Source organism: Polypterus senegalus, chromosome 1 (genome assembly GCF_016835505.1).
Source record: "Polypterus senegalus isolate Bchr_013 chromosome 1, ASM1683550v1, whole genome shotgun sequence".
NCBI lineage: Eukaryota > Metazoa > Chordata > Cladistia > Polypteriformes > Polypteridae > Polypterus > Polypterus senegalus.
The window spans coordinates 196,513,472-196,537,161 of record NC_053154.1 but is presented as its reverse complement, the minus strand read 5'-3'; the positions used below and the strand labels follow the sequence as shown (position 1 = coordinate 196,537,161).

The 23,690-nt window shown below is 41.5% G+C and overlaps 1 protein-coding gene across 1 annotated transcript in view; it reads right to left on the bottom strand.

Annotated features, from left to right (window-relative positions):
- The window catches only part of alpi.1 (alkaline phosphatase, intestinal, tandem duplicate 1), a 34,218-nt gene extending 12,380 nt beyond the window's left edge, over window positions 1-21,838 (bottom strand). Inside the window, exons 1-9 of the mRNA XM_039771186.1 lie at window positions 21,766-21,838; window positions 11,355-11,474; window positions 9,168-9,283; window positions 7,678-7,852; window positions 7,374-7,546; window positions 6,862-6,996; window positions 2,956-3,031; window positions 2,739-2,877; window positions 2,335-2,525 (exon numbers count right to left, since the gene is read on the bottom strand). Coding sequence (XP_039627120.1) covers window positions 2,335-2,525; window positions 2,739-2,877; window positions 2,956-3,031; window positions 6,862-6,996; window positions 7,374-7,546; window positions 7,678-7,852; window positions 9,168-9,283; window positions 11,355-11,474; window positions 21,766-21,838 — 1,198 coding nt within the window. The remainder of the gene's footprint in view (window positions 1-2,334; window positions 2,526-2,738; window positions 2,878-2,955; window positions 3,032-6,861; window positions 6,997-7,373; window positions 7,547-7,677; window positions 7,853-9,167; window positions 9,284-11,354; window positions 11,475-21,765) is intronic.
- Window positions 21,839-23,690: the final 1,852 nt, after the last annotated feature.

The window sequence follows — 23,690 nt, the reverse complement described above, 5'->3', positions numbered from 1 at the left end:
GCCTTTTGGCCAATAATGCCACACAGGGCAGACCGCCCTCTCTGCCCCCCTCAGCTACGCCACTAAACCATGGGTATGTGACAGTCGTGCATTTGTAAACTGATTTAGTCGAGACTGGTGTGGATAAGTGAAAGATATGACATTTCTCCCAAAATGATCCCTTCATACCAGTGAAGTTTTTGTCCATAGCACTCAACTAGATGCACCACTGCATTTCTTTTGCTTGGTTGTGTCACCCATCCTGATCTCACTATGGACGTCCAATTGTGCTCCTGGATTAGAAAGTCCAATTGCAGGCTTCGATTAATCAACCCTCTGTGTGGCGCACAGCAACCTTACCCTTTGTCCTTCCTGTGACAGGTCAGTTCAAAAGTGAGACAAGCAGACAGTGAGTGCATTTACATGCACTTTAATAACCGGTTATTCCCAGAAACCTGCCATGTAAACCCTAATTCTGGTTAGAGAAACAAGGTGTTTGGTCTCTGAGAAATCAGGTTAATAGAGGTAGATGTCTTTGTGAGTAACCCGATTAACTGGCCATGCAGACCTTTAACCAGGATGTAGTCAAGGGTCTTGTAGTCTGCACTTGCCCATTGAAGTCTGTTAGCCTGCCCGTGTGTTAGATTCACGCACGCATCCAGCAGCATGGGTAGAAAATGCTGGACGCATCCACAAGTTACATTTCCTGAAGGTAAATACTCTACTTGGTTGATCATATTATTTCTTCTTCTGGCTGAAATAATCTTTCTCAGTATTTCTGAAATCACTAAATTTATATTGACGAGCTAATGCAGCGCTAAGCTCAGCAGCACAATCTCAGGAGCTGTTTTGGGGTAACACGGTAAAAGTAACATGAGTTACATATTCCAATTTCTTTTTAAAGTAACGAGTAACTTAAAGTAATGATTATTTTATTGAAATAGAATGCAGAAACTCGGTTATTAATATCCCAGCAGCATTGGGTGCAAGGCATGCGGCACACGTAATGGTATTCTGGTCCTTTGCAGGGCTCAGTTGCACAACCAAGCAGAAAAGAGTGTGTGGCGTGCAATCCAGTAACTGAAACATATCGATAAGCGTCAGTTTAGTTTTCATTCAGCTAGATAAGTTCAAACTGTGCGGCCAGGTTTTGCGATGGCCAGCATTTACACCACGGATCATTGGTGGCTCAGGTCAAGGATGTTAAAAAGGGATGAATGTTATTTCACAGCACAAGAAGGACCTCATGTATTTGTAAAACACAAGAAAATGATCACAGGCTTCATGCTTGTTCTCAGATTTATGATGGCAGATGATGACGTTTTAACTCTTTTTTTTTTTTGTGCAGTTTGATGATGTTGGAATGATTTACCAAAGGAGAACTCTGCAAGTGAACTGGCGCATGTAAAATGGAGGTCTGTAAGAAACCAAGTTTTACCCTAATGCTTATCTCCAGTTTTGTGCACACACTTTGGTATTTGAAGTCAAAAGCCAGGCAGGGCTTCCTATATCTTAAATTCTGACAAAAGCAAAATGCAAGGACACAATCTGGGCTTTAAAGGGGAGGAAAAAAGAAATCTAAACTGCTAAACTAATAAATGACCATTAAACAAGCACAAGGCATGCAAACATGACCTCCCATTGCTAGGTTACAGTTTTATTTCCGGCTTTATGTACAGTTTCCATGTTTCAGATTCACAAAGTACTCACAAAGTATAGCAGCGCACGCCAGAGACTGCATTTCTATTGTTTTCCCAGCTTGCACTGACACGTTTTAAACATGTTATTTAATCAGCATGGTGAAAAGGTTATACTGTATAACACCTTTCAGGTTTGAATCATTTTATTGAATCTAAAAACAATTCATTATATGTTCATTATTTTACACCTTCATTTTTCTGCTGGAATTAGTCTCTTTATTTATGTTGTATCAGCTTTCTTAACTTTTATAGGTTTTGTTACCTTTCTTGTCTTATTAGTGCCCCTTGTATAGAATGCTGAGCCCCTACACCATTTGCTATCTAAAACCTCACCAACATCTTGGTTACAATGACATTTTCTCATGTCATCGTGTCTGCCTGGCTCTGTCTGTGCTCTGGGACTAACCAATTCATTGTAAATTGGCCATGAACACTGCACAGTATTTAATGGGAGCCACACAGCCTGTCTTACGTACTACGTACAGTATGTAGGCCACACCACAGACTGGTAATCCAAAGCTTCTGCGCATGCCATGAGCACCGTGTGAGTGACTTTTAGATTAGACTGGACGCTCTTAGCCTGGACTCCAATGTAACATTTAACTTTTCAGTCAGGTGTAGTGGTCATTAGGGACGGATGAGAAAGAATAATTACCAAATATGGAGGTGCCTCGATACGTGTTTCCTCCGAAAGTGAAGACATGAGAGTGATCAGCAGTCACTACTGTGAGGGTCTCAGTCTCATCGATCATCTGTAAAGCCCGCTGAATTGCCTGGTCAAACATCACCCCCTCAGTCAAGGCCTGCTTTGCCTTGGTGTCATGATGGCCGTGATCAATTCTGCCACTTGCAAAAAAAAAACAGAAAAAAGAGAAGAGTTTAATTCTGGTGCGCATTACAGATAAAAAATGTAAAAATGGCCCCGTCAGCCAGACTAGGGGCCAATTAAATGGCCACCACAGATGACATGGAGGCACACAAGCACAGCTTAAATGACACATCAGTGCACATGTGAGTATTTATCATTCTACTGAGGCTTGGTCTGAAATGTTTAGAAACTTATCTTCGACAAAGAGGAAAAATCCCTTGGGGTTTTTTTTGAGGATTTCGATGGCTTTCTCAGTCATCTCCACAATTGAGGGGTCTAAGGTTTTGTTTCGGTTCAATTCGTACTTCATGTCTTTTGGTTCAAAAAGTCCTGGATTGGAGAAGCACATTTAGTTTGCCTATCCCCAATTCATTAGTCTTTCCAACAGTCTTAGATAAGCAGTATTACCCATGAGGTAGTCAGTGGTCCGCAAATCAACAGCATCCAGCTCCATCTTATTCCACACATATTTAGCTACCTTTGACTGACAAAAAAAAAAGAAAAGAGCTGATGAGACTGAGAACAGCAATTAATGAGTTCAGCAAAGATGATAAAATAGAAGCAAGATCAGAGCAAACAGCACATTTGTTAAATGGCGCGACTCAAACCTCTTATACCTGAACACCAGCAAGACCAAGGAGCTGGTGGTGGATTTTAGGAGGCCCAGGCCCCTCATGAACCCTGTGATCATCAGAGGTGACTGTGTGCAGAGGGTGCAGACCTATAAATATCTGGGAGTGCAGCTGGATGACAAATTGGACTGGACAGCCAATACCGATGTGTAAGAAAGGTCAGAGCCGACTATACTTCCTTAGAAGGTTGGCGTCCTTCAACATCTGCAATAAGATGCTGCAGATGTTCTACCAGACTGTTGTGGCGAGTGCCCTCTTCTACGCGGTGGTGTGCTGGGGAGGCAGCCTGGACAAAGTTGTTAGGAAGGCAGGCTCTATTGTAGGAATAAAGCTGGACATGTTGACATCTGTGGCAGAGCGACGGGCGCTGAGCAGGCTCCTGTCAATCATGGAGAATCCACTGCATCCACTTAACAGCGTCATCTCCAGGCAGAGGAGTAGCTTCAGTGACAGTCCTGCTCCACTGACAGACTGAGGAGATCGTTCCTCCCCAACACTATGCGACTCTTCAATTCCACCCGGGGAGTAAACGTTAACATTATACAAAGTTATTTACTGTCTGTTATACTTTCATTGTTATCACTCTTTAATTTAATATTGTTCTTTATCAGTATGCTGCTGCTGGATTATGTGAATTTCCCTTTGGGATTAATAAAGTATCTATCTATCTTTTTAAGGCAGCTTGTTTGTCTGATAGCCCCCAAGAGGCTCCCCCTAGTACCAAAATGAAATGTGATCTTGGGAAAGTGGTGTGTAAATGTAGAAAAGGACAAACCAAGTCAAAGAAAATGTAAAACATGAAGAACACTAAATGAAAAGGGTGAAGGGACGTGGAGCAAATGGTTTGTGTTGTGGTGTATGACGCCAGATGTCCAATGGCTTCTATAATTGAAGGCATCACATTTCAGTTCTGGTCACTGCTTATTAGACCTTTGAGTGAAAAGGAACTCCATGAACATCCCAGGCACCAGTAAGGCTTGATAATTAAAGGTAAGGATTGTAAGGAATAGAACTGGCTGTGCCCTGGCAAGTCTGTAATGGAATACCATAATATGACTGAAAATGTCAGTAGCTAGCTATAGTCGAAGACAATCAAGTGTAACAAACTTAATGCATATATAACTAATTGTGTTTTTTTTCCTTCATTCTTTTGCTGTGCACTCGGTGCTTCTGGGATTTACTGTACTACCGGGCTACAATCCAATTGCCCATGACCCATAATTCAATTCGGCAGATATGAGGATGTAGGTACAGTATGACTGTTAGGTTGAACTTGGCTATAGTGTACCATAGCATACAAGTGTTTGACACCCCACAGTGGCCTTTGTAGTTTGAGTCCAGGTACGGTACAGACTCTTCCTTCTTTACTCGCATGTTATAAACTGCTGAGTGGAAATTGACAACAGAGGCTACTAGCTGTGAAATTAGCAAGTTACTTAAGTCAAGATACTTCCGAGAATAATCACAAATCCTCATTTAAGGAGTGCCAGTAAAATCCCCCACCAGTTAGTTGTCACAATTCCAACAAACCTTCAGATCTGCTTAAGGGTCTAAACCAGTAACATAGAGGATGGCAAAAATATTTTGACATGCTGGGCATTGACCTGAGCAGTGAAATTACTAGTTTAATTCTGGAGCACATTATATAAGTTATAACTTATTTAACTTAATAATATAAGTTATATAAACTGCTCAAAAAAATTAAAGGAACACTTTGAAAACACATCAGATCTCAATGGGAAAAAGAAATCCTCCTGGATATCTATACTGATATAGACTGGGTAATGCGTTAGGAACGAAAGGATGCCACATCGTTTGATGGAAATGAAAATGATCAACCTACAGAGCCCTGAATTCAAAGACGCCCCAAAAATCAGAGTGAAAAAATTATGTGGCAGGCTAGTCCATTTTGCCAAAATTTAATTGCAGCAACTCAAAATTGTACACAGCACTTTGTATGGCCCCTGTGTTCTTGTATACATGCCTGACAACATCGGTGCATACTTCTAATGAGATGACAGATGGTGTTGTGGGGGATCTCCTCCCAGATCTGGACCAGGGCATCACTGAGCTCCTGGACAGTCTGAGGTGCAACCTGGTGGCATTGGATGGACCAAAACATAATGTCCCAGAGGTGTTCTATTGGATTTAGGTCAGGAAAGTGTGGTGGCCAGTCAATGGTATCAATTCCTTCATCCTCCAGGAACTGCCTGCATACTCTCACCACATGAGGCCAGGAATTGTCGTGCACCAGGAGCCACTGTACCAGCATAGGGTCTGACAATGGGTCCAAGGATTTCATCCTGATACCTAATGGCAGCCAAGGTGTCTTTGTCAAGCCTGTAGCGGTCTGTGTGACCCTCCATGGATATGCCTCCCCAGACAATCATTAACCCACCACCAAACTGCTCATGCTGAATGATGTTACAGGCAGCATAATGTTCTCCATGGCTTCTCCAGACCCTTTCACTTCTGTCACGTGCTCAGGGTGAACCTGCTCTCATCTGTAAAAGCACAGGGCACCAGTGGTGCATCTGCCAATTCTGGTATTCTATGGCGAATGCCAATCGAGCTGCATGCTGCTGGGCAGTGAGCTCAGGGCCCATTAGAGGACATGGGGCCCTTGGGTCACCCTCATGAAGTCTTTCTGGTTGTTTGGTCAGAGACATTCACACCAGTGGCCTGCTGGAGGTCATTTTGTAGGGCTCTGGCAGTGCTCATCCTGTTCCTCCTTGCCCAAAGGAGCAGATACTGGTCCTGCTGATGGGTTATGGACCTTCTATGGCCCTCTCCAGCTCCCCTAGAGTAACTGCTTGTCTCCTAGAATCTCCTCCATGCCCTTGAGACTGTGCAGGGAGACACAGCAAACCTTCTGGCAATGACACGTATTGATGTGCCATCCTGGAGAAGTTGGACTACCTGTGCAACCTCTGTAGGGTCCAGGTATCGCCTCATGCTACCAGCAATGACACTGACTGTAGCCAAATGCAAAACTAGTGAAGAAACAGTCAGAAAAGTTGAGGAGGGAAAAATGTCAGTGGCCTCCACCTGTTAAACCATTCCTGTTTTGGGGTCATCTCATTGTTGCCCTCTAGTGCATCTGTTGTTAATTTCATTAACACCACAGCAGCTGAAACTGATTAACAACCCCCTCTGCTACTTAACTGACCAGATTAATATCCCATAAGTTTCATTGACTTTATGCTATACTCTCATTAAAAAGTGTTCCTTTAATTCTTTTGAGCAGTATATATATAAGCCAGGCCCAGAATCTCCTACACTAAAGAGCAGACCGCCACTACCAAATGGGGTACATCAAGCCTGACACAGCACCCAAATGCCCCACGCCAATGTGGAGCTTAAATGTTTGACTGAGCAGAAAGCCCACTGAGTGTTCATTGCTCTTTTTGCCTGCCTGATGCCAATAGCATTTTTATTCTCCAGGAGTGCAGTTGTCAAACAGCACCCAGCAGTGGCCAGTTTGAGTAGGTACCAGCTAGGACAGACGTCGTGATCACTGGGTCATGGTGCTTATGTCCTATGTGCTGCACAGGCTCCCTCTAGTGTTCGTTCTGTGGAGGTGTCAGCTCATATTTTCTATATTGGTGCTTAGAATTCAAGTTAAAAAATCATTCAGGCTCTCATTTCTCTACAAATAGAAATGGAGTAAACATAAACAAACCTTGTGTTTTTCCTGCCACATACTGATGAGATTTTTATTGTCTTTTCTCAATCCTTTTGATGAAGTACTGCTTGGGTATTCAGGGTCTGGAGTGCCTTGAGGAGTCATGTAGATCCGACCTCCACCGAGGATCACCTAAAGCAAATCAGCATTAGCACATCAGCTTTCTGTGTTCATTGGGAGCCTGACCTCATCATGCCCGCCTGCAGATTATCTACTTGGTTCTTGACTATGTTGTATCCAGGTTGGTAGATTTTGAGGGCGAGCAAGTGAGTGAACGCTGTGATGAAGTGCTGTCTACCAGATGAAATATTCAACCATTCTTTTTGTAACCTGCTTACTTAGCTCAGGGTTAGAGGAATAATAATCATAATTATAATATAAAATTGTTTTCTGTTATCAGAGACGTGCTTCAACATATGACATCAATCCCCAGTCCCATCATTCCCCCAAACTTCTCCACTGAATTGCCTGCAAGGCTAGTGAAGGTCCAGCTGTAACCTATGGCTCACATCGATGTCTGTATTCTCAATCAGCTGTAGCGCAATGTCCTTGCACCCTCCATCGATGGCATCCTTGGAAAGGTCAGCATCACTGTACCAGTCTCTGCTCACTGAGTGGGCATAGGAAGCAGCAGGAGAAGCGTGTTGTACTCGAGTGGTGGTCACAATTCCTACAGACTTGCCTGAAAGAGGAAGCAGAGAGTCAGTATATGCACCCGTTTTCCTCATTTGGGTTTTCATGTCTCTTGCCAATTTTTGTGCCAAGTGCAGCCTCCTGCCAGGAACGGCAGGCCAAGCACTTCTGACTAGGTACCTTGTTCTTTGGCTCTGTGCAGGACAGATGTAACTTCATTTCCAAATGTGGTACTGCATTTGGACGGCTCGGCTGCACCGCTCACCCCAACAGTTTTAGCATTAGCTTTGACCCCGCAGTGATATGCAGTTCCAGTTCCTGCACTGTCAGGGATTCGCCTGTCTACGTTGTAGGTCTGGAAGGCACAACAAGTACTCAGTAATTTGAAACCTTTTTGATATACGATATTTGTCATTTGAAAGGATCCGTGTAAATGTCTATATAACCAAACATTCTGAAATCCGCTGGAGTCCATCCCTTCAGCACTGGGCACAAAGCAGGAAACAACAATGAACTGGGCACCAGCGGTTCACCTAACACATATGGTTGGGGAGAAGGGAGGCATAAGTGGAGAAAATGCAGATTGAACGTAATCCACCACATTCAAACGTAGGCATCCGGATCTGTAAGGCAGCAGTGCATTGCTAACGCTATTCTGTGTGTGTGTGTGTCCAGTCCTACTGAACAATCTGATTGGTCAGTTTGGCTCTGGTTTCTCAGTGGTAGGGATGATGACACAAACAAAGTTCAATTCCAGCTTGTGACATTTCCTTTTTTTAATTTCCACAAAAAAAGTTAAAAATGAGCATTTTATGACAAAGCGAATAGCTCCTAGAGTTGCTAAATACTAACAAGGTGCAATCCAAGATGCCTTCAAAGACAAAGAAATATTCACAAGAACATAAGTGGTGTTTTCACAGCAGAAAATGGATGCCCGTCTACCATACAAAGCAGTCAAAAACTGGACTGGAGGTAAGCAAGGCACAGCGAAATGACAAGAGTCTGAGAAGTAGGCTTTAAGGGGCCAGAATGGAGACAGGATGTGCTGGGTAAGAGAGGTTGAGACCCACAAGGATACCAAGAACAAGCGAAGGAGGAACACCGAGTGTACACGTGGGGCAAGAGAGTCTGAGACATGTGAAGATATGGAGACGTTAGAACAGGTGGGCTTACTCTTAGCTATAAGCGGCTCTGTCAAGAGAAGAGAAGATGTGACGCTGATGAGGACAGTAAAAGGCAGGCAAGAAACAAAGTGTGTAGAGAGGTACCATAGTTTGACATAGAGACGATTTAGAGAAGGGGCTATTTTGTAGTATATTTATCTTACAGTTCTATGTTGATCAGTGTGATACACAAGTAGTCATACACAGTGCAGTTGAGAATATTGTCTGATAAAGAAAATAAAAACAATTAGTTTTTGTATTTAAACTTTCTTGAATTTGTCATTTAGTAAATTCATTTTTTTACCAAGTATTCATGTTAATCATTTAAATTTCATTATCTTTACAACAGCTTCAATTTAATAATTGTTTTTCTAACATATATCAATCATATCATTTTTTAAATCCATTCTTGTACCAACCTTTGACAGGTAAGCATTGCTAGTTATAGTTAAAACCACAAAAATACGATTCAGTTTGTCCCTAGAGTATACATATATAAGGCCTGACCTTAGAGAGAGCGAGATATGGAAAAGTGTCCGTGATTAGTGTGGCGGCCTCTCCTGATGTGTTCAGCAGCTCCCCCTTCAGGATGCGCATGGCAGTCACTGTGGAAACTCCCATCCCTGCAAGAAACAAATGGCACTTAGCCCAGCCCCCTGGAACCCCTGGCATAGTGCAGTTCTTGTCATTGTAACCTGCTTGAATCCTTGCACCCTTGAACTACTGTCAGTGCTATGGTGGGGCTGGTCTCGGCTGGGGGAAAGCAGAAAGTCAACCCTCCTAACAGGCCTCATGTGATGCCCGCCTTACGTAGTGTAAAGAAGTGGCACCCCAGTCACTCTCTCGCTAACCTAACAGGCATACAATTGTCCCAACAGGTAAGGATAGAATTTAGAAGGGGCTTCTTTTCTTTAATAATTTCATTTTGAAAAAAAACACAGTTATATTTGAATGGGTAAGCCTGCGTGGTGTAAGAGTTCCAACGATAGCACATATCCTGTAAGATGTTTTGTGATTGCGCATTTCATTTTAGCATTTATTTTCTGGGCCTTTATGGTACTTATTTACTCAGCCATCTTTATACCTACCATGGAGCAAAGATGGCGCTGCCTTCTTGGTTGCCAGTTTTTCAAATGTGTGTGGTGAACTCAGCGAGATCATGTATTAATTAACATGGGCGGTTAGAAGAAGCATTCCAGCTCCACTGCAAGCCTCTCCTTACTGCTTTTATGTCAGCCATAGTCTCAAGAAGTTACATGAGACCAGCTTTGGTTTATGCATTTGAAATCATGTAACAGTAAACTGAAGATGTACAATGAACAGTCTTGAAAACTAGTGGTGTTATACAAAATACTGTCATTTTATACCTTGTACTTTTAGAAATCTAAGTACTTTATATTGTTTGCATTATAAATGCAAAGTCAGCTAAACGGACACCAAAGAGTCCCTGACACATATCTGGAGCATGTGAGGGTGGAATATCAGTGAGTGACTTAAAAGATTAGGATTGATTATTGAACAAAATCCTTTCTCAGAACTGGTTAACCTAACTCAGGGTTAGGGCTTGGCCAGCACAACTTATCTGAGCAGCACAGGACTTGGGGGCAGAAAACAATGCTGGGCATGATGTCAATAAGTCGTGGGGTGGGGGCCCTCTCACATATGAAGCCATGCTAGAGTCTCCAGGTTACCAAACACTCATGCGTGGGGGGAAACCCTTGTAGATAATAAGGAGAATCAATTAACTTCACCCAGACAACAACTGAGCATAGGATTAGAACCAAGGACACTCGATGTGTGAGGGGCTCCACTGATTATCATCATTTAGTCAGGCAAAGAAATGTAAATCTTCATACTGCTGAGGGCGAGGAAGAATTGCTTAACTTTACCATACTTTTATTTATTAACATTTAATCAATAAACACAATTTTTGTGAATATAGGTGCTTTATTTTATTCATTTATTTTAAAACTAACAAAAACTTCAATCATAAAATATCAAAATGTACATATGTAAATTTACATTTACATCCTGATATACATGATATTAATCCTTAATAATATATGAGATACTTCAAGAATATCATTTTACATAATAGTGATATTTAAAGGTAGACAGCTAGATATGAAAGGCATTGTGTTCAGAATCATGACAAACAGATATGATGTAGAATATTATAGACAGATAAGTAAGAAAGGTACCAGATACAGTAGATAGACAAATAGAAAGATTCTTCTAGGATAATGAAAGTCTATTCAATCTTACCTATATATGATAATCAGGAGATTAATATGAAAGATATAGAAATATACAGATATCTACACACTGTATATTATATATAATAGATACTGATGAGTTACATTTTAAGGATATCTGTTTTTGGATTGTATACAGTATTCTGTGTGTGTGTGTGTGTAGCTCTGTCCTTTCCCAAATGCCACCTGACAGGCCCCCCCTCCTGCCCCTTACTGCCAGGGTGCCATTAAGAGGGAGCTACACAAATAACTCAAGCGCTCATGATTCCAGTCTCAGTTCCCCCATATTCAGGTTGTTATGAAGAGTGTAAATCTCAAATTTAAATGCCTTGAGTATTCATGGACAGATGAGAGGTGCTACATTAATGTTTTACATCTTAATTAGAATTTTGTTCGTGAGACTTTTGGTAAAATTAAATATGATGCCCTGAAGGCTTACCATCTCCCAGGAACAAGATGAGGTTCTTGGCTTGGTGGTTGATGGGCTCCATTTTGAGAGCAGAGTCCAGATCTCTTTTTGCTTTCTGGTTCCAGTACTCTTGTGTTTTCTCCTCTAAAGCTGTGAGAGAGAGCTTCACGGTTATAATCTGAAATTACGTTTTTTTGTTTCAACATAGATTTCCCTACTATAGAGCAGAAGTTATTAATACAATCTGCAGACACAACTGCTGGAGAAGGGCAGATGCTGGCAGTTAATAATAATTCTTTGCATTTATATAGTGCTTTTCTCACTACTCAAAGCACTCAGCAATTGCAGGTTAAGGGCCTTGCTCAAAGGCCCAACAGAGCAGAGTCCCTATTGGCATTTACAGGATTCGAAACAGCAACCTTCCGATTGCCAGTGCAGATCCCTAGCCTTAGAGCCACCACTCTGCCAGTTTTCAAAGTACTACCGTTATATCATTTTATAACCTTCATCATTTCCATATGTTTGACCTTACAATAGGGAACTGTGTATGCGTAACACTAGTAGGCACAGACTCAAGGGTAAAAGGCAAAGAGTCTTTAGTTGTGGGAAACTCTTCTTCATCAAGCATTTCCTACCACAGCCACAAGTATATGCAATAAGCAACTCTTTTCTTTCCTCTTTCTCTATCACTGCCTCACCCACTCCTCCTATCAAGCATCATCCATCTTGCACCTGACACTGGCTCTTAGATGTGAGGCAGGCAGCTCCTTTTAGCACCCAGGAATGTTTCCAGTGACATGAAGCTGCGACCCCAAAGTACATCCTGGTGAAGTTGGAGCCCTAAGGATTACGGACTCCCAAATCCAATAGCTTCTCCTGGCGGCCCCCATGGGACCTAACAGGGTTGTTCCCTGGGACTACAATACCCGGCATGCCCTGTGTTTATCCATGCAGGGATTCCAGCCTGGGTTTGCTTCCATCTACTGTTCCAGGGGATGCAGTGCTTTAAAGAAGCTGTCTCCTCCTGTGCTTCCATTGCAAAGGTAATATCTACTCTACTGTATATATATATATATATATATATATATATATATATACACACAATCCCAAGCCTAAATTTTCTGCAACGATTTTATGTCACATTTTTTGTCATGCTTATTTTAAAACCTACATATATATGTTAGGTATCATAATTTTTTTCAGAATTTATTGAACTTTAATGTGATGTTGTTAGATTTTCAGATTCTTATTTTTTTTAAATAACAACTAAAATATCAAGAATACATGTCCCATGAGACAAGACTTTATATCAAGAAATTTAACCATGCCTGGGGCCGGAAATAAAAGACAAAGAATAGGACAGCTGCTGTACAGGCTTATGTTCGAAGCGCCACTTGAGATGCAAATCAGGCAGCACGGCAGCAGAAGCAAGACAGCAACTGATTGAACAAAGATGAGGTGTAAAAAAAAATATTTGTTTCCTATTGTATCACCGTTTAAGAGGGGGTTGTGGAGGAGCAACCGCGTCTCCTTGAGGTGTGTTCTGCCCCCCTCTTCACAATGCGAACGGCTGAGAAGTGAAGTGGCTGGCACCTAGAGCAGGACAGGAGGGTTGGAGAGCAAAGCGAGCAGGGGATAAGCCACCTAGTGTATGTATATTTTTTCATAACCACCTAAATAATCAGATTGTGATTCAGAAATAGGAATGTAATATTGTATTCCGCTCTTTGACCTGTTAAGTAAGTGAACCAGCTGCTGTGGTGCAATGTCGGAGGTTCGATCTCCAGAAGGGGATGCAAAAGTACATACACCTGATGAGCGCCAATAAAGGCAAAGCACGTGTCATGTACTCTTTGTATTATCTGGCAGATACTGTATCACATGTACGGTGCATCCGGAAAGTATTCACAGTGCATCACTTTTTCCACATTTTGTTATGTCACAGCCTTATTCCAAAATGGATTAAATGAATTTTTTCCTCAGAATTCTACACACAACACCCCATAATGACAACGTGAAAAAAGTTTACTTGAGGTTTTTTCAACTTATTAAAAATAAAATAAACTCAGAAAGCACATGTTTATAATTATTCACAGCCTTTGCCATGAAGCTCACAATTGAGCTCAGGTGCATCCTGTTTCCCCTGATCATCCTTGAGATGTTTCTGCAGCTTAATTGGAGTCCAACTGTGGTAAATTCAGTTGATTGGACATGATTTGGAAAGGCACACACCTGTCTAGTTCATGTCGGAGCACAAACCAAGCATGAAGTCAAAGGAATTGTCTGTAGATCCCCGAGACAGGATTGTCTCGAGGCACAAATCTGGGGAAGGTTACAGAAAAATTTCTGCAGCTTTGAAGGTTCCAAAGAGCACAGTGGCCTTCATCATCCGTAAGTGGAAGAAGTTTGAAACCACCAGGACTCTTCTTAGAACTGGCCGGCCATCTAAACTGAGCGATCGGGGGAGAAGGGCCTTTTATTAGTATATATATATATATATATATATATATATATACAGTGGAACCTCGGTTTGCGAGCATAATTCGTTCCGGAAATGTGCTCGCAATCCAAAACACTCGTATATCAAAGCGAATTTCCCCATAAGAAATAATGGAAACTCAGATGATTCGTTCCACAACCCAAAACTATTCATATAAAAATGATTAATACAAAATATAAAGTAAAACACATAATACAAATTAACCTGCACTTTACCTTTAAAAAGAATCATGGCTGGTGTGAGTTTCTAAACTCATGTGGGATTCCACCCAACAGGACGACACGCGGAACAGTGTCCCAAAGCAATCGCAGTCTCCCAGTGCTGTAACAGTTCGGCGTATAAGCGCATCCAAAAAGATTGCAGACATGCTAAAAGTGCCTGTCATCAATGGGTTACAAGGAACATTATAAAGATCCCGCTGCAATAAATAACAGCGCTGTTGCTGTTTCAAGCTGAATAAAGCTAGTGTTAAAGTACTGAGACTCAGCTTCATGTTTTGGGGAGCAAGATGGGGACTCGCACTTCACAGCGCACACACACAGTCACAATGCTGTAGTAAACAGAGATGCGCTGGGCGAGTGAGATAAGGAGAGAGAGAGATGCGCTGTAAACAGAGACGCGCTGGCCGAGCGAGATAAGGAGAGAGAGAGAGAGACGCGCTGGGCAAGCAAGCAAGCAAGATAAGGAGAGAGAGAGAACCATCAGCTCAGTTGTGATCACATGACGCTCAGCAGACAAAGTGTATGCATACTACTCGTATTGCAAGACATCGCTCGTTTGTCAAGTCAAAATTTATTAAAAATTTTTGCTCGTCTTGCAAAACACTCGTAAACCAAGTTACTCGTAAACCGAGGTTCCTCTGTATATACTAATAAAAGGCAAAGCCCTCACTGACTGACTGACTGACTCACTGACTCATCACTAATTCTCCAACTTCCCGTGTAGGTAGAAGGCTGAAATTTGGCAGGCTCATTCCTTACAGCTTCCTTACAAAAGTTGGGCAGGTTTAATTTCGAAATTCTACGCGTAATGGTCATAACTGGAAGCTATTTTTCTCCATATACTGTAATAGAGTTGAGCTCGATGGCCGTGGGGGGGCGGAGTTTCGTGTGACATCATCACGCCTCCCACGTAATCACGTGAACTGACTGTCAACGCAGTGCGTAGAAAACCAGGAAGAGCTCAAAAAAGCGCTGAAGAAAACATGCATTATATAATTGAGAAGGCAGCGAAACAATAAGAAGCGAGCGAGTGACATATACTACCATATTCATGACTGCTGCTACCTCGGAAAGAAAGCACGGTGTAAACCTAAAGTTTAAATTAAGTTCATAGACAGGCTGCTGCTGGCGTTTGTCATGCCCACGGGTAATACAGGATACAAGTTTAATGAGAGGACGCAGGATATAAACGAGAGTTTTGATCACTTTGTAACTAAGTTAAAATTACTGGTGAAGGGCTGTGCTTATGCAAATTCCGAGAGACTGTCTTTGTGGGGGGATTGACAGTTAAGGCGGGTGGGGGAGTGATGTCATCATCTCCCCTCCCATTCACCTCATTTCGCTCTGAGCTGAGCTCCGCAGCTGACGCAGTCTTAGAGAAGTGACTTTGTGACGCTGCTACCAAATACTCACAGAAAAATCCACAAGTTAATACACACGCTGTCTCTAGAGTTTCTCCACACTCTGAATCCTCCAGGCACTACTTACAAAAGGTTACATTGACAATCGTGTTACGTTATTTTTAAAATGTTTCCTTTTCTTAGCACAAGCACAGCGGAGAAGCTTCGATGCATGTACTCCATAACAAAAAATAACGCATTTAATCACACTTTGCAATACAAGCAAAGGGGAACTTCTGTCAATGCATGATTTCCTGTTACACCGATTACATTGATGCACACATCAGAGCTACAAAAATGTAACAGTCGGAAGAAAGTGCGTTGCTACGACTGATTGGAGGAAAATTTCATTTCAAAAGACTACCCGACAGAAGCCTTGATAAAAGCGTGGTTTTCTGCACATATATATGTAGATGTATATGTATATATACTGTATATATGTGTGTATATGTATACACAGTGGTGCCTCAGTATACGTCTGCTTTGGAATAAGTCCAACTTGGTATACGTCCTGTTTGGACATGAAAAATTTTGCTTGGTATACGACCTTTGTTTGGAATACGACTCACGTGCTAACCTTGTTTACCTCTCTCGAGACAAAGCCACGACTGCCCACAAGCGTTAGTGCGCCAGTTGCTAGCATTCAGTGAACAACCCGCACTATAACTCTCTGTGAACTTTCACGTGTGTGATATATCAATCAACATTTATTTATATAGCACATTTTCATACAAAAAAATGTAGCTCAAAGTGCTTATATGATATGGCGTGTCCACAGCTCCTGCCAAAGTCCAGCTTTAAAATAAATAATCACCGTGCTCGCAGCTTGGTGAGGGGGCGTGGTGGTTATGTGGCTGAAGGTTGTCAGGGCGATTAGCAATGTGGGCGTTTCTCACCAAAGTGCACTTGTGAGGGACCGTCCGCATTCATGATTGTTCCTGGGGCTGCTTATCTTGATAAACAGAAGCGCGAGTCAGTTAGAAGGGGAGTAAAAAGAAAGAATGGACGAGAGAGAGAGAGTGCATGGATGAAGTGGCTGAAGCAGGCAGTGCGAAGGTCAGCTGCAAGTAGGGCGACTCCCCAGTTGAGAAGCAGGCACCGGGCTTTTTAAAAAATGCATACAGCAAACCTGCATCGTCACAACGTGATTTTGTGTTTTTTTCATGTAAATTTAAATTGATTGTTGAAAAGCATGAAGGTGTCATGCGTATCCGGGACATGGCTGTTGCATACCGTTTGCCGAGAACGACGGTATCTACGATTATGAAAAACAAAGATGTTATTAAAAAGAAAAGTGAGGTAAACTTTTCATTTATTTCATCTAATTGCTTTTGTATTTATGTATTTTAGTATTAAGCAGTGTTTAAATTATTTTATACAACCGCATCAATGTATAATATGCCAATAGCAATAGGATTTTTTTTTTCATGGGAACGGATTAATCATTTTCCCATTGTTTCTTATGGGGAAAAATTTGTTTGGTATACGTCCTGTTTGGTATAAGTCAAAGGGTCTGGAACGAATTAAGGACGTATACCGAGGTTCCACTGTATATGTTTATGTGTGTGTGTGTGTGTGTGTGTGTGTTTGTGTATATATATATATATATATATGACAGCAACACTCAGGAAAATGTCAATCATGTTACATTATTATTAAAATATTCCTTTTCTTTTTCATTACTTCTTTAACACACTACTTCTCCAATGCAAAGCGCGGGTATTTTGCTAGTATATATATATATATATATATATATATATATATATATATATATATATATGAAACTAAGTTTTGGGAATTATTTTTAGACAATTATTCATTTTGAAGATGTCAGCACTGTTTAAGAAATTATGCTTATCAATGAGAGCCAGTGTGACTGATTGTTATGTTTTGATGCGAGGAAGATGGAAACAAAGGCCTGAGCCTTAGACTCATTCATCAAGGAGTTTAACTGGACTTGAACCTCAGATGCAGGCTGCATTACAGCTAATTTAGCACAAACCAGTTTAGCAACGCTTGGAAACACAGAGCCCAAGGTCTTGTAAACGATGCACATCACTTCAATGTCCTCATTCGTAAACCTACAGGTTTGCTGTATTAAATTTCAAAATGCACACACTCTACATAGTACTTCATTTGTTCCACAGGGGAAATTTGACTTTTTTTTTTTTTAACAAAAGCTGAATAAATGTTAAAACAAACAACAGTCCTTTCCTGAAATACAAACATAAATTATGAAAAAGAAGACAGTGTCTGACTTGGCAGTCCCAGTCCCAGTGAGACATCATGCAGGTGTGTTGCTGTTGGTTTAAAGGAGCCCCAGTAACATTTCATGACACACTTCTACTGAATGATTCATTGGCGGGAAGAACTCCATGTTAGTGTGTCAGAGAGAGAGGATGCACACTTCCTGTATTCATGACCTCTGCAGTGTCATTGTATGTGATCTCAGGCTTTCCTTGAGGATTTTTAATATTATTGTTCAGGACTGGAGGGTGCTCAGTGTCTTGACATTTTGATTTGCCTTTATTCTCAGAAGGTGGGCTTCAAAACTGTGCCTGATGGCTTAAATTAAAGTAGAAGTGACTACAGAGAACATTAACTGTAAGAATGATTGAATGATAGCTGGGGAGTGGACTGCCTTGTGCTCTTTATAATTTGGCTCCTCAACATTAGAGTTATTGCCCTGGCGTTATTAAATAAACAATACAGGGAGGTGCTTGGCATAGCATGGCATCACAGTGGTCAGCTAGGCAGTCTTGCAGACACCTGGTTCTCATGTCCAGATTTTCTTCCTTGTCCTGCTTTGTATTTACAGGCTGTCACTCCATAAAATAAAGTAATTCAATTATTTAGAAAATGGGAAGCTATTTAAAGGTTATCGCTCAGTGCAATAAAGTAATTATTTTGGAAACAGGAAGCTGGATGGAAATTAAGAAAGAATGTCATCTTTACAACAGTAATGTAATTTGTCAGGGCAGAGTATAGGAAAACAAAGAGTATTTATGTCTCTATTTGTAAATGCTGCAGGCCAAGAAAATTTCATATTAGTTCATGTAAAACAATGCATTAGGCATTGAGACTTCATAAAAAGGGGGCAGACATCCCATATTAGAAGTGCACATGGATCGAGATTAAAAAGGTGACCTCATTGGGAGTAGCGTGGGATTTACTTGTCTGGGAAAGTCCTTGTGGAGCATTCAGAAGAGAGGCGGGCTGCTGACACCTTGGGGCTAAGGAGTGTTAAAAGGAAAAGGAAAAAAGTGGAGGAAGAAGAAGCAGCAGCAGCTGAATTTGTCCAGTCGTGATGGCCATTCTGACAGGACGATGGGGGATTCCCAAACGTCTGCTAAAGACTCGATGCTCTGTATGTTTTTTCTCACAGGCACAAAGCTACATCAGGAAGCATTGGAACTTCCAACACAGAGGAAGGAGCCTTACAGCTTTATTGTAAAAAAAGAAAAAAAATGGGGACCACTTATACTGCAGAGAAATGGATGTTTTTTGGATTGTTAGATGTTAATTTTATTCAGCCAGGATGTTTAAGTCTAAACCAGGGGTCTCCAACTCTAGTCCTGGAGGGCCCCAGTGGCGGCAGGTTTTTATTCTAACCCTTTTCTGCTAATTAACTTCTATTGAATTCATTTTATTTGACTTGCTCTTGAAGACTCACTCCCCTTAATTGTTTCTTTTTCCTTAATTAGCAAACAAACAATAATGAGATGCAAAATAAGCCAAAACATGACCAGCAAACTGTGTCCATCATACAATATCTGAAAATAAAGAAAGATGACAGTCTCAGGAATGGTGATCTGCTCAGATCCCCAAAACAATTTAACAGTGCTCCTTGAAAAGAGAAACTCAACAATTTCTAAAATATATGATACTGCTCAATGAGAGCAGCAAAAAGCCACGGAATTAAAGAATGGGTTTAATTAACAAGAACACTCGTCGTCTAATTAAGCAACTGGTTGGCGTTTGAGGTCCTGACTTAGTTGGTTTTCTGTTGGCTCACTGACTTCAAATTTCATTTCTGTTTAAAGAAATAATGAAGCAATTCCGGGGAACAAATCTTAAAAAACAAATCAGTTAAAATGAAGATGTTAATTACCGGCAAAAACTGATCACTAATTAAGAAAAGGCTTAGAATGAACACCTGCAGCCACTGCAGCCCTCCAGGACTAGAGCTGGAGACCCCTGGTTTAAACTGAACAAACGTGTCTCTGTATGATATTTCTACTAAGCTGTCTTAGTGGCCACTTTGGAAAATATTAACATGGTGCAGGTTAATGCTTTATAACCTTAACTCATATAAGCATTTAACTAAAACACACGTTCTAGTCTTTGTGGACGAGGCATTAGGTGTAGTAGGTTCAGCTGTAGCTTACCATCTCTACATGCATAAGACTCCCTTAATATGCAAAATAAAAAAAACAAGAAACAAAAATATACATTTTGTCAACTGGAAAGCTGACAAAATCAAGCTATTAATAAACTTAGACACTGCTCAGAATCATTTAGCTTTCAACACCCATGTTATGCAGACATTGTGACGTGAATACGACAATATGCCGTTTCAGTCAGTGAATTCTTTCCAAAGTGGACTCATGTTCAGGACAAAACCATCCACATAAAAATGAGATCATCCAGTTTCTGAAATTGCTTTTAGGCTATTAGAGCAAATAAGGAGCCCATGTAGGGTACAAGACCCAAATGTACAGTCACAGATCACTCCTGCCACTCTTCTCCACCCATTCCATCCTGCCTGCACTCACTTTTTCAACTCTCTTCCACAATCCCCATTACTCTGTACTGTTGATCCCAAGTATTTAAACTCATCCATCTTCACTAACTCGACTCCCTGCATCCTCACCATCCCACTGACCTCCCGCTCACTTACACACATGTATTCTGTCTTGTTCCTACTGATCTTCATTCCTCTCCTCTCTAGAGCATATCTCCACCTCTCCAGGATCTCCTCAACCCACTCCCTACTATCGCTACAGATCACAATGTCATCAGCAAACATCATAATCCATGAGGACTCCTGTCTAATCTCGTCTGTCTGCATGTCCATCACCATTGCAAATAAGAAAGGGCTCAGAGCCGATCCCTGATGTAAACACTCATTTGCAATTAATAATTATTGTTTTGGACCAACTAAAATTTTTACTTGGCTAAATTTTACATTCAATCTGTGCTTTTCCTTTCCAGAAGGACATTAAACTGAACTCAAGAGTAACCTGTGGTCTGCCTGCCCTTTTCCAAAGAAGGTGAAATGAAGTTAGTGCAGTGTGCATATTCTGTCCCCCTGTTCAGGGGTCCAAGTCTAAGACAAGACCCTAATCTAACGTGTGTGTCTTTAAATCAGTATAGCAGATCACACAATGGCGCTAGTTGTCAGTGTTCCTGTGTGATTATGCGACATTCCTTTTTTTTTTTCTCCGAGTTGTCCAACGTCAGGCAGGATATGAAACAAATCCTTTCTATCAACACTTGCCATTTGGCTTCTGGGCAGTCTTTCTGCCCAACATAATTATTCATTAAAAAAGAAAAAATCTGCAGTGAAAGCCAGGCTGCCAGTAAAGCTGATAAACGTCCAGCAGTGTACCCCATGGGGCTGCATGCAACATTTTGCTTCTTAAATCCAAGTATAAATAAGGTATAGCGTGTGGTAAGATGGAGTGACTTGAGTATAAGATACGCTGTAATTTGTTTAAAATAAAATGTCAGATAAGGTCCAGTCTGAACAAAATGGTTTGCCAGTGCAACAACAAAAGGGTCCACCAGCAAAACTGCCTTTTGTGCAGCAGATTATTCACACATCACCACGTCCTCATGAACTCAGGGCCACACGTGTCACCTTTTCCAAACACAGTGGACACAATCTGCAGTTCATTTACACGATTGTGCCATCTTCTGTAAGCACTCAAGCCCCGCTATTTACTGGCTTGCTCTCACATAACATGACATGCTACTGCACCTTAAATTAGAACATCACTATAATGAACCACCACATAATAAATCGCTTTATGTGTAAATAAATGATCTATTATGAATATTTTGCAGTGCAACTTGTGATTTTACATACTGTGAAAGGCACTATATGAATTAATTTCCATGCCACAAGTCACTACAAACATCACCTGAATTTAGACTGCCCACCCATCTCTAAACCTGGAGCCCCACTTGGCTGGCACTGAAAAGCACCAAATTCCAGTCTTGTCATTGTATACACGCACATTCATTTGACTGATTTTTTTAAAGTTGAAAATATGTGAGAATAAGTCAAATAAAATCAAAAGGTCAGAAGAGCTCACCTGGCTTTACAGGAATCCCGCGGGAGAAGGGCAGAACAATGCAGACCACCACGAGCGCCACGAGTCGAGCCATGAGTAGAAGAGCTCTGTGCCTGAGCTTCCACTGAGTGCCTGAGCCCAGACTGGCTGACTTATAAGTCAGAGGAGGGAGGGAAAGGTAGGATCTGATCAAGAAGGGTGGTGGCCTGGGGTGGGGCCATGGCTGTACAGAAGAGTTGGGGCCAAAGTTCATTGAAGCAACCAGTCCGATACCTGGCTCAGTGGAATGCTGAAAGGTATACTGAAACACAAAGCTGCTATGAAGGTTCTGCAGAGTTTCTGCTTGAAAAAAGGGCTAATTCCATTCAACTGGCACCTGCACACACACTAGCCTGGGGTCCAAACATATTTAGGGTGCAGTCCAGCCCAGGCCAACCTTCACACCCACCCCAAAAAGAACAATGAATTGTGTGCAACTGTCAGCTAAATGCATGAAAAACCAAGTCTTGGCTTTGAGTTTTGGGGTAGGGTAATTTAGGGTAATTCCACTAGGAGAGGAAATAGATGACGGAAACCTGGAAGATGAGGAGAGCACAAAGTGTCTACGTCCATACAACATAAAATGAACATTGACAAGACAAGAATACTTCACTTTTAGGAATGTGTAGGTTCAAAAGTCAAGTCAAAGTCAAAGTGAACTTTATTATCATCTCAACCATATACAAGTATACAGATAGACGAAATTGCGAAGCTCAGGGTCCACAGTGTAACAACATGATGTGCAAATAGTAAATTAAAAATAGAATAAAAATTTTAAAATTTATAATTAAAACACAAACAAACAAGACAAGACATTGTGCAAAGATAGGACAAACAAGTAGCAGCAATATTGATGTGTAAGATATGTAATATAATAAGTAAATAAATAATAAATAATAGATATAGATAATACAGAAATTATCAGTGTATGATAATAGTTGTTTAAGACGTGTGTAAACAATGACAGGTCAGAATGTTTCATAAATCCTTAGAGGTCAGTATGAGATTTTCAGTTCTTTGCAGGATAGTGGTTTTCATGTATAAAAGTTCTGTTTTGTAGAGGAGGTTGAGGCCGTGTGGAAGGTCCCAGGGGGCAGCCTGGTGTTAAGGAGTCTAACAGCTTGGGGGTAAAAACTCTCCTGCAGCCTCGCAGATTTGGCTTTGATGCTGCAATATCTTCTCTTGGATGGCAGAAGTGTGAAAAGTCCATGTGAGGGGTGTAAGGGGTCCTGCACAATGCTGCAGGCCTTGGACACAGCGTTTGTAAAATATGTCTTGTAGTGAAGGGAGAGGCACCCCAATAATGTTCTCTGCTGTCTTCACTATCCTTTGCAGGCGCTTGCGGTCGGATATGTTGCAGTTGCCATACCAGACAGTGATGCAGCTGGTCAGGACACTCTCTATGATGCCTCTGTAGAACATGGTGAGGATGGAAGGGGGAAGAGGTTGTGCATGGGCTGCATTCTTATAAAAGACTAAGAGGCTTCGCCCCCTGCTTGCTTCATTCGCCATCACCCCGTTCCAACCTCTTCGTGTCTCTGTCGCTCATGTTGTGAAGAGGGGGTCTGAACGCACCCCAAGGAGACATGATCTCTCCTCCGACACTCCCTCTTAAACGGTGATACAATGGGAAACACAGTTTTTTTTTTTTACCTCCTCTTTGCTCGATCTGCTGCTGTGCGGCGCACTTCTGTTATATCACCCATGTCCATATATTCGATCTGTTTTCGCTTTTACCTTTTCATCAATATCACATTGAATTTTGATTCCATGTTTGGAATTACATCGTGACAATGCAACGTATAACTCCCGCGAGTCAATGTCGTTTCTTTCTCTCTACAAGAAATGTGTCTGACACAACCACGCAGGACTTTTCCAAATCTCTTTGCATAAGCTCTTGCTGGCCC